Source organism: Micropterus dolomieu, linkage group LG11, assembly GCF_021292245.1.
Source record: "Micropterus dolomieu isolate WLL.071019.BEF.003 ecotype Adirondacks linkage group LG11, ASM2129224v1, whole genome shotgun sequence".
Taxonomy (NCBI): domain Eukaryota; kingdom Metazoa; phylum Chordata; class Actinopteri; order Centrarchiformes; family Centrarchidae; genus Micropterus; species Micropterus dolomieu.
The window spans coordinates 16,672,071-16,690,262 of NC_060160.1; the positions used below are offsets into that span (position 1 = coordinate 16,672,071).

The 18,192-nt window shown below is 43.4% G+C and overlaps 1 protein-coding gene across 1 annotated transcript; it reads right to left on the reverse strand.

The window, feature by feature from the left end:
* Nucleotides 1–15,517, reverse strand: btbd7 (BTB (POZ) domain containing 7). The gene is made up of 10 exons (XM_046062155.1): nt 15,285–15,517; nt 12,205–13,347; nt 6,390–6,598; nt 5,718–5,793; nt 5,113–5,273; nt 4,863–5,006; nt 4,238–4,427; nt 3,932–4,110; nt 3,324–3,728; nt 1–3,183 (listed from the first exon to the last, which is right to left on the reverse strand). Exons 1-10 carry the CDS (start codon nt 15,364–15,366, stop codon nt 2,407–2,409), a joined length of 3,366 nt encoding a protein of 1,121 aa, XP_045918111.1. The 5' UTR covers nt 15,367–15,517; the 3' UTR covers nt 1–2,406.
* Nucleotides 15,518–18,192: the final 2,675 nt, after the last annotated feature.

Sequence of the window (18,192 nt, forward strand, 5' to 3'; positions counted from 1 at the left end):
TGAATTCCGTAATATCAAACCAGTTTATTTTGAGGATGCCCAAGTTAACCACTGTTTTGCACCTTTTGAGGTGACAGTAGAAAAATAGATTCAGTGAAACTAAATGCAACTTAATATCAATCTACAAACATGTTTTCTATGATACCGTACAAGTACAATGTACCTGTTCAACACAAGCAATCACACATTTCAGATGGTTCCGTTTCAAAAGGTGCTAAATAACACTATGTACACAAAACAAGCTACATGAGATTTCAAAGGAGTATTTGATGCAGGCTGGTAAGCTGGTAGAAAAGAGCTTGCATAGACATCAAAGTCACTTCTCCAATAAAAGCCCGGCCGCAGGCGGGGGAAGGCACTGACTTGTCTACAGCAAAGAGCAAAACAAGGACTTTTATTCAATGGTACATTGTCCAGGAAAATAAAACAACTACCCAAACATGAACATGGGGAGGAATCTGGAGTTTTGCATTTTTTCCCCATGAAGCAACCTAGATGGAAAAATTATTTTTCTGCTTGGCAACTTCATCACTGCTAAGCTGAGCGCTAATGTCTTCAGATCCTTCTCATATTCCTGTTACTTTAAAAGTAAAGGAAAATAGGGGTGGGGGGGACATCTCTACAAACATGGTAATCCACAACACCTACAACATTGAACAAACTGCCCTAATGCATAACATTTAAGAACAAAATAGATTCTGAGACACAATCTTTATGTTTTATACCACACATTCTTAGTGAGATTTCAGGACAAAGACAAGTACACAGTGTTGTCCACTACAGTAAAAACACAAACCTTCAACAACCACTAAAATGTGATAGAAACCATTAAAAATTCATCAGAACATGTGGAACTCAATTCATTATATACAATTTCCATTGGAGATATGAGCCAGCAATCGCCAACTTCTCTTCAATATAAGATTCCTTTTGTTCTAAATTCATTTGTTCCTTTTCCCTTCAGCTAACAGACAGGTGGCTCCTACAGTGCAACGATACTTGTATGTGAGGTTGTATGCCAGCTGTTGGCTGTAACAGGCTTTTGTGTGTGTGTACTCGCAGGGTTCTGGAGCTACAGACGCTGTGGCTCTTTAACAGTATATTTAACAGTAACAACGCTGGAGGTGCAGGTCCACAATCTCCCATGAGGTGGTGAGATGGAGGCCAGATGTATGTACATGGTTTTGGTGAACAGAACAGTCAAATAAGCAATTAACGGGTTGCGATATAATGACATCATATTTAATTGAAGGTAGCTAAAACTGAATATTCCAAGCACTGGTTAAGGCTTTAGATTTGATTAATTGATGCTACTGAATTAAAAACAGAACAAGAGGGAACTCCAGCACCCTGACCACCGTACTCCGTGCCAAAATACTCTGATATGTACAAACAGACCTGACTAAAGATGGAAGCATACAGTACAGAGATTGTCTAAACACCTGTGTGTACTAAAGTTATCCTCACACACAGAAACACCTGTTCCAGCTGAAAAACTAACACACCCCCAGCACTTCGTCAGTTGTCATGGCACCCCTATATTTCCGCATCAGTAATGAACCTGCCCGCGATACTCCTGTCTGCCTCTAAGCTAGACACTGAGAGGCTGTGATAGTTAAAGCCTGACACAATGATCAGACTGGGTTACAGGAGAATGGAAAGCTCTGATGACCTACTTCCTGTCAGGTCCAATTCCTGCTTTTGTGGCCTGTCCCTCAGCACTGCAGAACCAGGGCCAGGAGGAGGGAAACTAGTAAGGTGGGTTGCTATAGGCATGCTACAGGAAAAAATGGAAATACAAGTCAAGGGAGGAAAAGAACACATCCCGAAGAATTTACATATGATTTTTATCATAATACTGTCTGTCCCACATTGGGTGCCATTGTTTGCTTGTGTAAATTAAGATTCTTATCCTGCCATCTCCTCATTACTTGCTGAAAATAACAGAGACAACAGAACCAATGAAAAGAAATAGTCTTAAAACATCAGTTCATAACTGAGCTACATCTAGTGTTGTGACCTCCTCATGCAGGATTCACACAGCATAGAGCAAACCTCTTTCTTTACAATCAAACTCAAGAGACCAATCCATCCCAGTAGAGCCTGAGTCATCCTCTAAACCAGCAGGACTTGGGCTTGCGGAGATCAATTACAAGCATCGCCAATTAACCTACATCTCTTACTCTTCCCATACTCTTGACTGTGTGATGGATAGCACAGTGTGATAGAGGTAGGACAAAAGGAGAGATCCTATAAATAGCAACCATCGACCACCCCTTTTCCCTGCTCCTCTCAAACACACACACACATATACACAGGCACACATTTAGTGCTTTGCCATCCATTGTGATGGCCACTCATCACGCTTTCCCTTTTCTTAACTCAACCTTTGGCCCTCAACTGGGGTTAAAGTGCAGATTTCTTATAAGGGTAGTCAGGCTTGCTGGGTGACCTGCGGTCTCTGGTGATCTCTTCGCTGACACTGTTCCTGTGAGGCTGCTGGAGGGGCCCCAGGCCTGATGATTCTCCAGCTAGAACCATCTCCTCTGGGGCATCTCTAGTTCCTGTGTGCCTCTCCTCATAGTTGTCCATGTTCCCACTGGGAGACCGTAAATGACCCAAGCCATGAGTCAGGTCTGTCTCATTTGATCGCCCCCTTGGTGTGTGTCCCATTCTAGGCTGGGCCCCAGAGGGGCTGGCAAGGACTCCATCATGCCTCTGAGAGGTCATGCTGAGTACATCCAGACGTAGTGAGTCTGGGGCAGTTCGTCCCTGCAAGTGACCTTGGGACTGAGAGTCAGAAATGTAGGGGGGTGGATAAGAGCTGGAGGGGGTGCAGCTGTGACTGTAGAGGTCTGGTCCTGAAAAGGAGGGCAGAGGGTGAGCAGAGGTCGGGGTTGCAGGTCGGCAGGAGAAGTCATACAGGTCAGGGAACTCGGCTTGAGCCTCCAGCTTGGGTTCGGGAGCGTGTCTCTTGCAGGAGTGACCATGCCCAGGACCGTGGCCATGGCTGAGGCGGGAGGAAGGGCAGGGCCCATGGGGCAGATGGCGGCCTGAGGGGCCCATTGGGCTGTGAGGGCTTTCTCGGTCCATCTCTGCCATGTGCTGCTCCCTTAGGGACATCACCGACACACCCAGTGCAATGTCAGGCATGAACTCCCTTATAACAGGCTCCATGCCCATCTGCATCGGAAAACAGATACAAAATGTGTGACATTACCTGACAGTTGAGCTACTCATGATCCCAGGCACAAACCATAAAGCCGCATTTGAATAAACACAAATGTAGCACAAGGACTCTAGGAAGTAACACACACACTCACCGCTTGCCGGTCTGAGAGCAAAACTCGGCCCATAGCTTGCGGGTTGGTACAGTCTGGGGGCTGGGGCCTGGGCACAGAGGAGTAGTCTGAGCTGCCATGCTTGGCGGCTGCATGGCGCTGGATCAAGGTGCGGTTGCAGGGGTAGGAGAAGGAACGGGTGGGGGTGGGCATGGGTACACGGGGTCGCCAGGCACCCTTGAGCTGAGCATGGCTGGGTGTGGCAGGTGGGTGGTAGGGGGGAGGTGGAGGAGGTAAAGGAGGGTGGAAGCCTACTACCCCTTCCAGCTCTGTGAACATGCTATCCATGGCTGGGCTGCTGTTTACCCGACACCGACCCACCTGGCGCAGAGCCAGAATTGGACTCTCATCTCCGAACCGTTCATCGGGGAAGAACTTGTATGGGTTCTGAAACAACAAAAAAGGAGTTCAACAAATCTATATCCGTAGTCGTGATGCCAAAGCAAACCCTATTTTAAAAGTTCTTCTTAAGATTTATCTGCCTGGGTTCAAGGTCTGCGTCTGCTGCGTTACTGAGGTCTGTGTGGCCCCAGCCGTAGGCCCTGGTTTGTCCTGTCTAACCTTGGAGACAAACTCTGCTGTCTGCTAACCTGCAGTAGCTCAGTGGCGCCGTCTGCCAGACCAAACTCCCTCAGCACCCGCAGCTGTAGCTCATAGCTGACGGTGGCTCCTTCACCACAGTTGAGGGCATAAGCTCTCTGGACCTGCTCTGTGTGTCTCAGTTCCTGCAGCCTCCGGATCATCTCCTTTACGACCGACAGCTGCGGCACTGAAAGATGAACACAATACAAACATGTACATCAATGGATTTTTAACCTTTTTTCTAAATTAATTAACAGTCATATTAATATAATAGCCTGATCATTTTTTGATTCAGAATTTTTTTTTTGGCCCACCTGGAATTTCATTGGCCACAACCGATGGTGCCGTGGTTGAGTTGCTTGCCATTTGCTGGTGGCTGATCATGTGACAGCACTGAGGCACAGCATTGTTGACCATATAGAGTGTGTCTGGTACGTTGGACATGCGCACTAATCGCAAACGCACCAGGTCTGTCTGCTCCACCATCATTTCATCAAGCACAGACTAAGGACAGGTAGACGAGATAGGGCAAGTTAGACCAGAACTTCTAAAAAATACAAGTCCTATGTGCAACTCAAGGACACTGAGAGGGTTTGCAAATTAGTTCCACTTGATTGACACTTCATCTAATAATGACTCTCTCTGGTCTAGGGATATGTTCATAAATATTCATGGCCCTGGGAAGGCCTATGAGTTATTAGGAAAAGTGTGCAAATGGACATAAATTGAATTTCAGTCAAGATGATGGAGGCAACTATAAAAAAAAATGGTGAGTATGCATAGCAACATCCAGGCATGGATTATTTTAGCATGTCTGAGCTATGAACAGGTCCACAAATTTCCCAAAGGCTCTTTGATGATAGCTATATGGGGCACAAATAATCCACTTCTTCCTGTGTTGTCTGGAAGCGGCATTAATCAGAAGTGAATGAACCTTACCTTAGCCTCCTCCACGTATGGAGAGAAGAGGCGGGGACGCACATAGATGCCAGCGTTTTTCTGCCGTAACCACGCATTGGCTTTTCCCCCTTCAGCTGTGGGCAGCATGTCTGAAGGAGGGGTGCTTATCAGACCCCTTTTAAGCTGTGAACAGGGTGAAGAATGTGGCTCAATGCTCAGTTTATGATAGTCACAATGACTCAGGTGCACACTCATACGCACACAGAAAAAGCAGACATGGAGTACTGACCGCGTCAGAGAGGACGTCACTGTTGGAAGGTAAGATGTGCTCAGTCCGGATGAAGGGCAAGAGGGGAGACAGGATCTCCTTTAGCTCCTCCACATCGAGGTCTCTCCTTTTTACTCCCCTCTTGTTTACGCTGTGGGCTGTCCCGCTCAACAGATTGGGCTCTAGGTAAATGAGGACAGGAATAGCTATTAGCCGCCTTTTAATATAATGCATATAACCATGACTATTTATGTAACTATGATTATGCTTTTAATTTAACCTGCTGGCTATTTTTCACATAATTCAGGTGAGCTCAGTTTAACAAATTATGGATAAATAATGCCTTGCCTGCTGTGTGGTTCAGCTTCCAAAAGCAGGTTGCTAGCCGTTACAATACGAGGACTAACAACCTTGACCATAGACCCTACAGAAAACAATTGCTTACTGGGTCAGAACACACAATGACATGACCAATCACTTATGAGGCCACTTCCTGTTGACTTGGGTAAAGTTTGGCTATTTTTTGTATTGCTTTTAATTGTATTTGGGGGCTCTGGTAAGTGGGTAATTTCCTCAGAGCCATTAGGGGGCTGCTCAAAGGGTAATTATAGTGTGTATTATCTTACCCCTGTCTGCCATCCTCTTAATAAGCTGCTGCTCGCCCCACTTAACAACATACTTGAGAATGTCCTGTTCACTCGCCTGTGAATAAGACCAAGGTACAGAGAAAAAGAAAGACATTTTTTGAGTGTGTGAGAGAGAGAGAGAGAGAGAGAGAGAGAGAGAGAGAGAGAGAGAGAGAGAGAGAGAGAGAGAGAGAGAGAGAGAGTTATTAGGACATGGTTAAACATTGTCAAGAACAAAACTGGGAACCTATTAAATGAGGGTAAGCTGAAAATGCAATATGTTCCCGGCAAAGCTCAGGCTTGGTTTGTTTGTTTGTGTAGTTGAATTACAACACTTCACCTCAACCATCTGGTCTAATGCCCAAGTAGCTTGGCTGTGCAGATGACAGCTCAGCTTTGATTAGGTTCTGGGGTTGAAGGCATTTCCCTCCAGGGAAGAGACAATTCTGGAGACCCTGTGTGTCGTTGGTGTGTGTATATGCGTATGGTGTGTGACCGAGGCAGAGATTGTGTAATGCATCTGTGTGTGTGTGTGTATGTGTTTACTGTATTTTCACCAAGCAATCATTGTGAACATGTCAGACACCCATTACTGAAGCTCCACACCAGAAAACGTATCTTCCACATTGTCAGATGTCATGGAGAGTGACAGGTAACGTTCTGTGTCCTTACCTGTAGGTAGTCAGACTGAATTGCGCTGAGAAGGTGCTCCTTGCTAAGCTCGTAGAGAACATCTGAGGTAACAACCTGACTGAACTCCTCGCAGAGGAAGTGCATGGCCTGCCTGTGGACCCATTTGGAGCCATAAGGCTGGGAGCTCCACTTCAAGATGGGGACGAGCGAGTCCAGAGACAGGCTTTCCACAACGATGTCCTCACAGCCTGGGACAGCCAATGAGAGAGACAAGCAATTTAAATTGATAGTCAATCACGTCTCAGTGTATCATATTCCAAATACAATTACAGATATTCAGGCCAGCAATACTTAGCAAAAGCTAGTAGAAAATAAATTCAATTGAAAATTATTCAACTGAACGATTATTAGAATACAAGCAGTAATTCTACAGGCACTGCCAGACCATCAGTAGTTTTGACTCGTATTCACTGACCCAGGGAGTCTCCCTCTAGTAGCCCCCACATCCTCCTTGCTGCGTTTCCTAAATCAGAGCACATACCAGAACAGCAGGCAGTGGTTTAACTCTGTAACACACCAACCCACAGAAATGCCTTTGATACCTTGATGTGTTTCAGTCTCAAGCTGCCTCCTCTTAACCGTGATGAGTAAACATAGCAGCCAAAGGAAATGTGCTGTCGATGCAAGAGCACACACACTTTGCAAATGTGTACACACTTGTGTGCATAATTCCAAAATGCATTAAAAATCCACAGAAGGCTTAGGGAATTATGTACCTGCTGCTCTAGCCATTAAAAAAAAAAAAAAAAAAAAATAAGATCTACGTTTTGAAAATTCAGCCTGGCACTCAAACTCATGCTTATTCTAAGAGGGATCCATTTAGGCAGAATTAAACACCCTAACATCCACTTAGACTAACATATGATTGGTTAGGTCAAGCTATCTATGCCAAACCCCAACATACCAGAGTGCCAGAGGCCCTTATTCTCAGCCTTTCTATGATCAATAATGTTTAATACAAAACGGACATCCATGGAGATACAGCCAGACTGACTGACGACCAGTTAGTGCTGCTCTGATCTGAAACACAAGCTTGTGCCAACTTCCTCATTCCAGGCTGTTCTGTCCATCAGTTCATGGTTGGGCCAGTAGCCTCGCTCCTCAGGGAAACTCTTATCTTAAACTAGAAGATCTAAGCTGCCCTTCCTCCACAAACCACCACTTTGAACATACACTCTTGGAAACTGGACACCAGACTTCAGAGTGATGGTTCCAGTGATGCTTTCGCTTTTGAATCTGATGCCTCATATCCGTCCAAGCACAAATTGTTAAGATGAACACACACGCGAACACGAAGTGTAGATGTATGATGAAATGTGGACCCAGGCACTTTGCCTTTTTTATCTGCTATAAAACTGACTCGAAGAGGGAATGGATTCTCAACATCTGTGCCTCCATCTCCACCACTCGTCCCTGTGCTGTCTGTCTTCTAGAAAGTGCTTTTGCTCATGTCAGTCTTTCACCTTTGCTTCTTTGCAAATGCAGACACACAGGCACACACGGCATGAAGGCAGACAATTCCCCACTTGCGACCAGTGGCACAGGAAAGCAAACAGCTCTGCTCTGTTAGCCCATTAGAATTCACAGCAACAGCCAGTCTTTTAAAACGTAGCACTTTTATTATGAGCTGGAGATTAGAATCAGCATTATATCTAATATTAACCTGCCTCCCCTTCTCTCCATGGGTGATACACCACATTCACTGGCGCTCATCTTACTGACAAGAATATCAACACGACAGCAGTAACAGCAACATCCCGCCCTGCACTGCACCAACTTATGCACATTTTGTGCATTTTGTCTCGCTGTTATTTGGAGCTCTGTTTATGGATCACACAGTCTCCAAAGCCACTTAAAGCATCAACTGCACTCAATAGGCCTGTAAACAAGTCTGTGGATGTAAATGATGTCTGATGATCACTTAAGGACTGGGACTTCAGATGACACACTCCAAAACACAGGATAGGGCAGTGAAAGCACTGGTCAGTCAGTGAGCGTGGAGGAAGAAGAGGCACTTCAGTGCACACACACTGAAACCACACCAACAATTATCTCTGTGGTGCACTTGAAAAATTAATAAGGCTTTTAATATTGGTTGCTATTTGAGTGAGATGGAGTCATAAAGGGATACACATCTTGAGAATTAATAAGGAGGAATGACAGAGAGCTCAACTGCTCCACAAAAACCTCCAAGGGCCAAAACTTCCCACAGTCAGAAGGTAGCAGTTAAGGGGCAAGATAGCCCGCTCATCTGTCACACTATCTCCATATGAAACTCCTGACATAAGCCTCTCTGCTGCCTCCTGAAGAGACGAGGCAGCTACTGAAGACTCCAGCGGTGGGATGGACACATTTTTCATTTCATGATCAACTCACAGATGCCAGGATGATTTGACACTTTTTGGAGTGTGTAAGGCCAAAATTTAAATAAAGGGGTCTCCAAAAGGGTAATAACAGGAAATTAGAACATAGAAAAAGAGAAGAGAACTTGAATAAAATGACGCCGGGTCAACCTTCGACCATCTCACCACATTCCATATTGAGGTTTCATGGGAACTGATTAGAGCGGTGCAGCACAGTGGGAGAGAGGAGAGGGGATAAAAATACCCTCGAGAAGGGCTTGTTGAGAGGGGGGAGGGGAAGGAAGAGGACGTGATGTTGTGTGGGGATGACACCATTTGCCTGCTCATCGGCTTAAGCTGCTGAGTGACCCTCGTAGTAGGTTCGTGTAGGTGGAAAGGAAACACTAGAGATGGAGGATGGGAGGTGGATTTCTAACCAGCTGTGTGTATGGTGTTTGTGTACAGTGCTATATGGATCACTGCACAGGTCTTAAAAAAGTGATTGCTCCATTGCCCTTCAATCAATTAAACAGCTGCCCATAACTAATCCTGTGCTTTTGAAAGATTTTCTACAAGCATGTTTACTTTTATAGAGTGCATTATATTGCAGAAATGTCTTACTGTATGTCGTTCGCACAGCTTCCCCTTTGGACAGCTTTTTTTTTAAATCATTTTCAAGCTTCAATAGACAAACATCCACACCCATTGAGATTGTACCATATACTAAATTAGTATCAATACTGCAGTGTGAGTTTACACAAAAATACCTTGTAAAGGGCTGCAATATCGGCTTACTGGTGAATCTATACATTTACAGTGAATTCAAGTTTGGAAGTTTTATATATCCATGTGTTAGCACAGCAAACACAGAGGCTAAAACACCTCTGAGGATGTTGTGTGTCTGCAGCTGCTTCACAGTAAAAGCCACAGAGAATTTGATGAAAGCAAGGCATAAGGCAAGGAGGTGTCACTGGAGGGCTTTTACGGTAAGACAGCTTCACTGAAGTGTTTTGAGTTACAACAAAGTATACTGAGTGCATTTTGAATATGCTGAATATCATTGTAACTTAAATTGAAAATAACACTGTTTTGATTTCATTACACAGCTTTAGGCAGTGAAATTATGAAAGTGTGCTTAAATCGTCATCTCATATCACCATTTCAATATTTGACAAACTAATTTGCATCATTGTGGCTTTATGAAAGATAAGATGGATATAGGATATGATAACTGAACGTGTCTGCTCTGCTGACTTTACCCAGCAGTATGTTTTACTGTATAAAGTCGCTGAAAAGACACAGAACTCGTCTTCTGGATTTTTCCACCCACGATTCCGTTTCCAGCAGCAGGTGCTCTGCATGTGGAGAAGGCTTGTCAATGACATAGCCTATCAAAACGAAACCAATGTGGTAGCTAACGAATGACATCTGCACTGGTGTGTTCACTGTTGCTTTACCTCGTCCTTGCTTGGGAAATATCTTATAACAGAGAACATCTCTCTCTGTGTTTCTCTGCAAAATGCTAAAATGGGTCACCATTTATACCTGGGCAGCCGTTAATATGGGCAAGTAAAGTCTAAATGTGGGAAACACTGCTGTTAAGTCATACAACCTCTCTGGATCCACACAGTCAATGCAGGCAGGCCAAATGCATAGACTGCTTCAAGTATTGCATATTGCAAAGGATGAAGACGAGTTTTGTTTGGTGTGTGTTCAAAGTGGACAGTGTTAGAGGAGGTTAGAGTGATAAAATGACTGCCTCATGTCAAACCATGGTTGTAACCTTTGACATGTTAATAGGGTCATTCTGTCAAGACTTTAGGGTTGCAACGGTATTAGATTTTCACAGTATGATAACAGTATCAGAAAATATCACGGTAACACAATGTTTATTATAGTTTTTTGGTTGAACACTCAATTATAATTTCGCAAAATATTCTGCACAGGAAGACACAAAGCTTCATATATATATTATAAGAACACTAATAAGGTAGAATTAAATATATAATACAGCAGATAAGCAAATGTAGATGGCATATCACGGTATACCGTGAAACCAGCATACCGCTGCAAGTCACAGACAGTGTCATCCGAGTAATGATAGATCTGTGACGAGCTGTTGACAGAAGCTCAGATGTGCTGCATGTATCAGAACGTAAGCTGTCTGCTCCTGGAGACACAAACAAACCCTCCAGCCTATATCAATCTGTCACGGGCAGCTCGCACACCCATCATAGTCAACCAAGCTGTTTAACAATAGCCTGATCTGCACAGCCATATTGCACATATGCCAACACGCACAATGTAGTTTTAAGGAAAGGGTGAATATTAAAGTAGGCCTATATCTTGCAAGACATTAATTCACAAAAAGCCGGCACTAATTCTGACAGTCCAGACGGAGAAATTAACATTGGAATTCATGGTGAAGGCTCTTTAACTACATTATAACAGTTGGTATTAGAGCTGAATGATTAATTGCATTTGCGATTTTATCGCGATATGATGAAACGGGATTTTCTAATCACAAAGGCTGCGATTACACTCACATGACACGCGAGAGTAAACCAGTCTGCAGAGGAAGCATCAACTTCGCACATTACAACTTGTTGTTGTATAATGGCATTAAGCTTGACAGAAGCTGACACTACAGAAACTTTAGTATCACACAGAGAATGAAATTAGCCACCGAGTAACTTGTTGGTGGGTGAAATCGTCGGGCCATCTGCTGCTTTGACAGATAGGAAAAATGCACAACAGAAAGACACATGTAGTAAGGTAAGCGTATTGTGGCGATCGACGCCTGCTTCACACACACAGCCACCAGTCAGCTCAGGAAATATCTGTGAAATGGCGTTTCAAACCCAACGCACAAGTCCAATAGAGTTCTCATAATCTCTTTTTTTTACTCCTCAATGTGGCCCTAATACTCCGTCGTACTTATCTGAAGATATAATATCATTATTTAAAGCCAGTATGAGAGAAGAAATATATGCACTGAAAAAAAAAATAAAAATCCCTTTTATGGTTAAAGGTCAATCTGATAGTATGTCTTCATATAGATTTACGGTCATATTGCGAAGCTATAATGATGCACCGCTAAGTATGGACTAATTATATATATATATATATATATACACACACACACACACACACACACACACACATATATACACACATATATATATACACACACACATATATACATACATACATACATACATACATACATACATACATACATACATACATACATACATACATACATATATATATATATATATATATATATATATACACACACACATACACACACACATATACACACATACATATATATACACACATATATATATACACACCCCCCATAGATATCTAGAAGAGAACATCTCTCTTTTCGTCATGTACTACTGATTTGTGTGCATGTGTGTTGTTAATGTGCGATTATGGCTTACCTTGAGCAAGCATACTAAATTCCAAAAACAGAGCGATGTGGTACAGCTCCATGGCCTCCTCGGTGCGTGTGCTGGCTCCACGGCCCCCAGACACCAGTGCTTGCACCTCGCCAAGGCTGCCTGCTGAGGGACTGCCCCGCAGCACCAGCCCGAGCTCCACCACATCTGTGTACATGCAATGGAGAATAACCTGCACATATTTCCGTGGGATGATGGACTCATCCAGAACTATGCGGGTGGGTGTCTGCAATGTGCGCTCGGTCATTTCCTCTCCTGTGCGAATGCGCCTCTGCAAAAGGTTCCTGAAGAAAGGAGAACGTGCTGAGAGGATAGCTTTATGAGCCCTAAGGTCCTCATCTGGGGTTCCGGGGCCCCCATTGCCTCCTGAGCCCCCTGATGGTGCTGCAGCCACAGCCCCTCGCTCATTACAGCTCTCTATCATCTCAGAGTCTGAGGAGAAGCTGAGCAGAGCGTCGTAGTAACACATGTAGTCAAACAAGCCCTTCATATCAGCCTCCAGGGAGTTGGGCGTACCAAACTCCTCACTGAGTTGCACAAGCACATCCACGTTCTGCAGCCTGGTATCCTCCGCTCCGCCCACTCCAAACTCCCCAGTGTACAGGTAGTGAAGTAGGGCAGAGAACATGGGCACATCAATGCCAGCTGTCTCAATATCCATTAGAACCTCTGCTCCATAGCCAGGGGATGAGGACAGCAGAGTCTTGAAAAAGGGGCAGCGGGCAGCCAGGATTGCCCGGTGAGCTGGGAAGCAAGTACCTTGGAAGATGAGGTCCACATCCGTGCAGTATTTATGCTGGTAGAGGGCAGCCAGATTCCGCTGCAAGCTGGGTGCCTCAGCACGTGCCAGGCTGGCCTGGAAGCTCAGCTCCTTGAGGGCTGCTGTGCCCTCATATTCCTCCACAAGGGCGTTTGTGTCACGGACGTCCCACCCTGACAAAAGCTCCCGCATCTGCCGCGCATGATCTGCTGAGCGGCTCGACTTCCTCCTTTTGATGAACCTCCGTTTGAGTGTCGCCAGACCAAGGCTCTTCTTCTTCCTGTCTGTGGGCCGCTCATGGCCATGCTCCAGGCTGTATAGCTTAGACTCCCAGCCATATCCCTGCTGGGAGTAGGATGACGTCCCTGGAATGAACACACAATGCAGGTTAGCTTCATAGGAACGTGTTTAAACAAACAAAAATCATAACATATGCTGGATATAAAGTAAGAAATCTCTTCTCATTGATAAAATAACTGTGGAAGTTTTCCCCTTCTCCCCATGAGTCCTGTCTCTCTCTACTGGCTGTCAAATAAAGGCAAAACTGACTTAAAAATAATTTAAAATAAAAAAAAATGGTGTTATGGTGAGACATTCATTTCCAAACCCAAACACTAGGTCACTCTTGAGGCCAGACTGCTAGAAACACAATCTGCCTCTAGCACCCCTGTGGTGTGGCCAGCTCCAAGTCAGGCCAAGCACACACTACCCCTGACCCAGCTACCAAAGCATTTGGATCGAGTTCAACAGCGGAAAAAAACAGAATCCTTTTATTATGTTTTGGTTTAGACAGACTAAGAACCAATTAGCTCATGGAGGACTTTGTCCTGCTTTGTACTTCTCAATGAACTCCAGTCCATTCGTATACTTGGGCCCAATCAATTACACTAAATAGCAGTTTTCTTTGGCTTGAGAGACAGGACTCGAACGTCAGAGGAAGCCTCTGCCAAGGAGATCCTCTCTGCCTGCCCTTCTCTAAGCATCCATTAGTTTGACCCAAATAGTAATCATTCTAACACTGTGAATCATCTGTGGCTCAGGCCAACTCAACCATGCACCATACAGAGCTCAGAGTAAACCTCAGAGGTCTCTTTATTTATATTATTAGTTGGCTCCTTACAAAACTTTCACTTTTCACAAAAAGTCTAAAAAACTCAAGTAAAAAGTCAAATAAAAAAAAACAAATGAGTCACCTAACATGGCTTATAAGAGTGATCTCTAACCAACCAATCAAAAATGCTACTTAAAAATAAGCAATACAGTGACCTCATGTGTATACACATGCAAACTAATGCAACCTGTATGTCACACTCTTTTCAGCGCATGCAGACACAAAGTAACAGATAAGACAGAAATGTGCCAACTATAGTACAACAATGTTCTCTGACAATAACATCAACATTGCTGAAATTGGAAAAGCAAAATGTTGCAGACTGTAGCTGTCATGGCATTCAGTAGAAAATGTGACAGTCTAACAAGCAGCCTACAGCTGGTCACAGGGACAAAAATCATGACACCAGATTAGCTCTCATTCTGTCTGATAGCCAGCAGCCTTATCATAATCACATCATACCATAAGCACATAGTAACAACAGAGGTAAGAAGAGCAAGACTGTTTTAGGCACTGTTTTTAATATATGTTTACATATTTCTATTTTTCTTTTTTTTATTGTATTCCTTATCTTGTCATTATGTATTATTCATTTAGCATTTCCTACATATCGCTGCTGTTGTGAGACTGAAATTTCCCCTCTGGGATAAATAAAGAGTTGCCCCTACCTTTTTTTTTTTTGAAAAAATACTTTTAAACTCTCATAGCAAATACTTAATGTGATTATGGTTAACTGCCCACATTGGACACAAGCTTCTTTGCATATCTGCCTCTCATAATACGTCTCTGTCTATATGGCAGAGTAAAGCTGAGGCATTGCTTTTTAATGCATTTGTGTCAATTGTATGAGTTAATGGCCCAGCTCAAGAGCTCTCATGCACAAACAGAATTCACCTCTTGCACCATTAGTTATCATGGAAGCCACTTAATCTAATCTAAAGTGTGAGTTTGGCCATGGTAGACCCCCATTGTGCATGTGTAGCAGTGGTGCATAATGCCAAAATGGGATGAGGAATACAGTTTTACCACTTCAGTTCAGAAAAGAGTGGGGAAATCATGTTTTTAACAGTTCGTCTAAAATATATTGTCTCATTTGCTAACTGAACATACAGAATCATTACCTATCAGAGCTGACTTTGTGTGAACTGTGCTACTGATCGTTCTTAATTAAACCACAGAAAAAATACATACCTATAAAAGTTTGCTGTGCTTGTGCATTTCCCCCTATGCGTGGGGAGCATGAGTGTGGATAGCTGGATCCATTGGCACCCATCCTCACTTTTCTTCACTTGCTATTTGGGGGTCCCCCCTCTTGCTGAGTCATTCTGCTCAGACAACGTATTCCTGTCGATCCTCGGTTGTGGGTCAGGCACAGATCCTCTGGAGCGTCCTCAAAGCCCCAGGCGCAGCCTGCCATGCCTGGAGGAAAGAAGATGAAAGAGTGAATGCCTTTTAAAAATGTTGCTGACTAATATCTCACAAGGATTACAACATGATGAGTTTGGACTGTTTGGACTCTGTCAAAGATAATGAATGGCCAGGGGGCATCAATGTTAAGGAAGCTGAACAGAGGGACATCCATTACTATCTGTCACACTGTTTCAGCCACATTGATTTCAGAGCAATCATGAATCATTGCTGTTGAGTGACAGCACTCATCAGAAATGTGTGTGTTTGCGTGTGTGTTCAGGCTTTTGACTATAATTTTCAATAGTGACTTAAGGTTAACAGAGACTTCCTCTGCTCAGCCCTCAGGAAACACTGACTGTCAGTCAACAACAAATCTAATGTAGATGTACGGTGATTTTCAGACAGAGGCACAACCCACTCAGCCTTTAGTAGTTTAAACATTTGTAGTCTAATGAATCATTTGGATGTTCTTCCACAGTTGAGTGTGTATACATCTATGCAGTGTATAATTATACTGCATTTTTAGTGACAATTCATTTACCATGGTCATACCAATTAGAGCCAAGCAGCTTATTATATTCTTTAATTATTACTGAAGCATCTCTAAGATAATTTTCAAACTTTGGATCTCTATTCAGTTTATGTCAGTACAGTCAGACTAAGCACTGTATCGCAGCTGTGATGACTTGTTATTGTTCAGTGAAACTATTTTCAGAGTTTAACAGTGGTGTTGATGGGAAATGTCATGTGTGAATGCAATCTTAGTGCATTCTGTCACATAGAGAAGGGCAATATGACGATTTAAACTGTGAGTTGATACAAATGTGCCTACCGTCATTCAACCTCTGTTTGTATTAGGCCATTGTGGGTGACATTACAATGAACAGGACAGCTTTATCGGAATATTTGATTTTTACGTTAATGGGGCAACGTTTGATTTGTCAGGTATTTCATTAATAAGCCAAAACCGGACATTCCCATCTGGTTATTTTGTCCATTAACAGTTTCTGAATGCATTTTAACAGTAGGAAAAGCACATGTGCAAATAAGAAAATCAATTAATTAATTATAGCTACTTCAGTTTCAGGGTCTTGGTAATTGTGCATGCTGGCTCACTGTCACGGTTTACTTGGACACTTGAATACAAAAGGGCCATGATTAATGTTATTAGTAACACCTGCACTTTTCCTGCCATGAAGTCAAAATGTCTTGATAAAAAGGATTTTATTCATATAACACATACCAAATGTGATGCAAATTCTACAGGACAAGAGATAACATTATTTAGGCGGTTGTTAATTTATATGGTTCGGTCAGAAAACGCTGTGCGACAGAGGTGAGCTACTGCAAATAGCTTTCCCTGGTGACTTGTCATTTAAAAGTTTGTTGCCTTAATCCAGTATACTTTGGATTTTATCTCTGAGTCTCTCCTCATACATACTCTGACAGCACCGGACCCTCCCCATTCCTTGTGAGTTGGTTGAAGCGTGCTTAACCTCTTGCTTCATCCAACTGCAAATAGCTTCACTGGCACCAGTGAAGGCGCTCTGTGACTTTCCTGCTCTCTCCTTTGTACTGTCTCTGGCTACGATCTAACAGAAAACAGGCCACCTCATTAATTAAGCATACTTTCAAGCCATCAGGCTATTAATTACAAACTGAGTATATCTGGCTTCATTTCTAAGAGCAAGTTGATTGGAGATCAAAATTATTTTAATTATTTTCCAAACCAGAGGGACAGCTTCTCAATTTTCCATGGCACTTAGGCTACATCTTGGGTAACTCTGCTCTGCCCTTTTATAAACATTATTAAGAGACTTTGAAAAGTAATTGTCATTGCTCTGGACCTTTAAATAACTCAATATAAAAACAGTCACATGTATATAAACACATTTCCTCTGTCTTCAATGTGAAACCAGATGGAGAAGTGGAGTTTGATGGGAGATCCATTTTATCTCAGCCTGCTAGTTTTTCCTGCCTACCATACTAATAAATCATTGTGTCTCCCCCTGTAGAGCAGCACTCCACAGTATCCCATGGGTTCAATGGAAAACCACGGCCTCTTACTCCACACACACAAATACTCACCAAGCAGTCACAGTGGAGCACTCTAATAAAACTGTTGGATGATCTTTATTATTTCATTAGACTGCTTTAAATAAGCCCCATCTTCATAAGGAATTAATTTGGACAAAATTAGAAATTTAATTTGAATATGTAGGAGTGAGGAGGAAGCCCTTGAGATATATAGTCTTGTTTACAAAGGAAGGTGTGTGTGTGTGTGTGTGTGTGTGTGTGTGTGTGTGTGTGGGGAGGGGGGGGGGGGGGGGTTGTCCTCAAAGGAGCACAGCAGAGACAGAATAAAACATGGCAACCAACGCATCAATTGAACAATACGTTGACTCCCAGCTAGGCAGACTCATGGCTTTAACTCATTCAAACGAGTGAACCAAATTTAACTTCAGCTGCAGTGCAGAATTCTAAAAGCATAATTTAGGACAGCTATTACCTTGAGACCTGACTCACACCGTTCAATAAGAAGCGTCTCTGCCATAATCTCTCTGGTGTCAAACATTAAGACACTTTTCCGCAGTTTAGAACCAAACAGTGTGCTGCTCCATTGTGCTCAGACTGGGAGCAAGGGAGGGCAGTGTCACAGACGGGGGGGGGGGGGGGGGGGGGGGGGGGG

What these genes read in the sequence shown, in the direction of transcription:
- btbd7 (XM_046062155.1), bottom strand. Translation starts at nt 15,366, where the DNA reads ATGGGTGCCAATGGATCCAGCTATCCACACTCATGCTCCCCACGCATA. An exon ending in AGCACAGCAAACTTTTATAG is followed by an intron (nt 13,348 to 15,284) that starts GTATGTATTTTT and finishes TGTTCATTCCAG; the next exon opens with GGACGTCATCCTACTCCCAG. An exon ending in TTCAGTCTGACTACCTACAG is followed by an intron (nt 5,794 to 6,389) that starts GTAAGGACACAG and finishes TCTTATTCACAG; the next exon opens with GCGAGTGAACAGGACATTCT.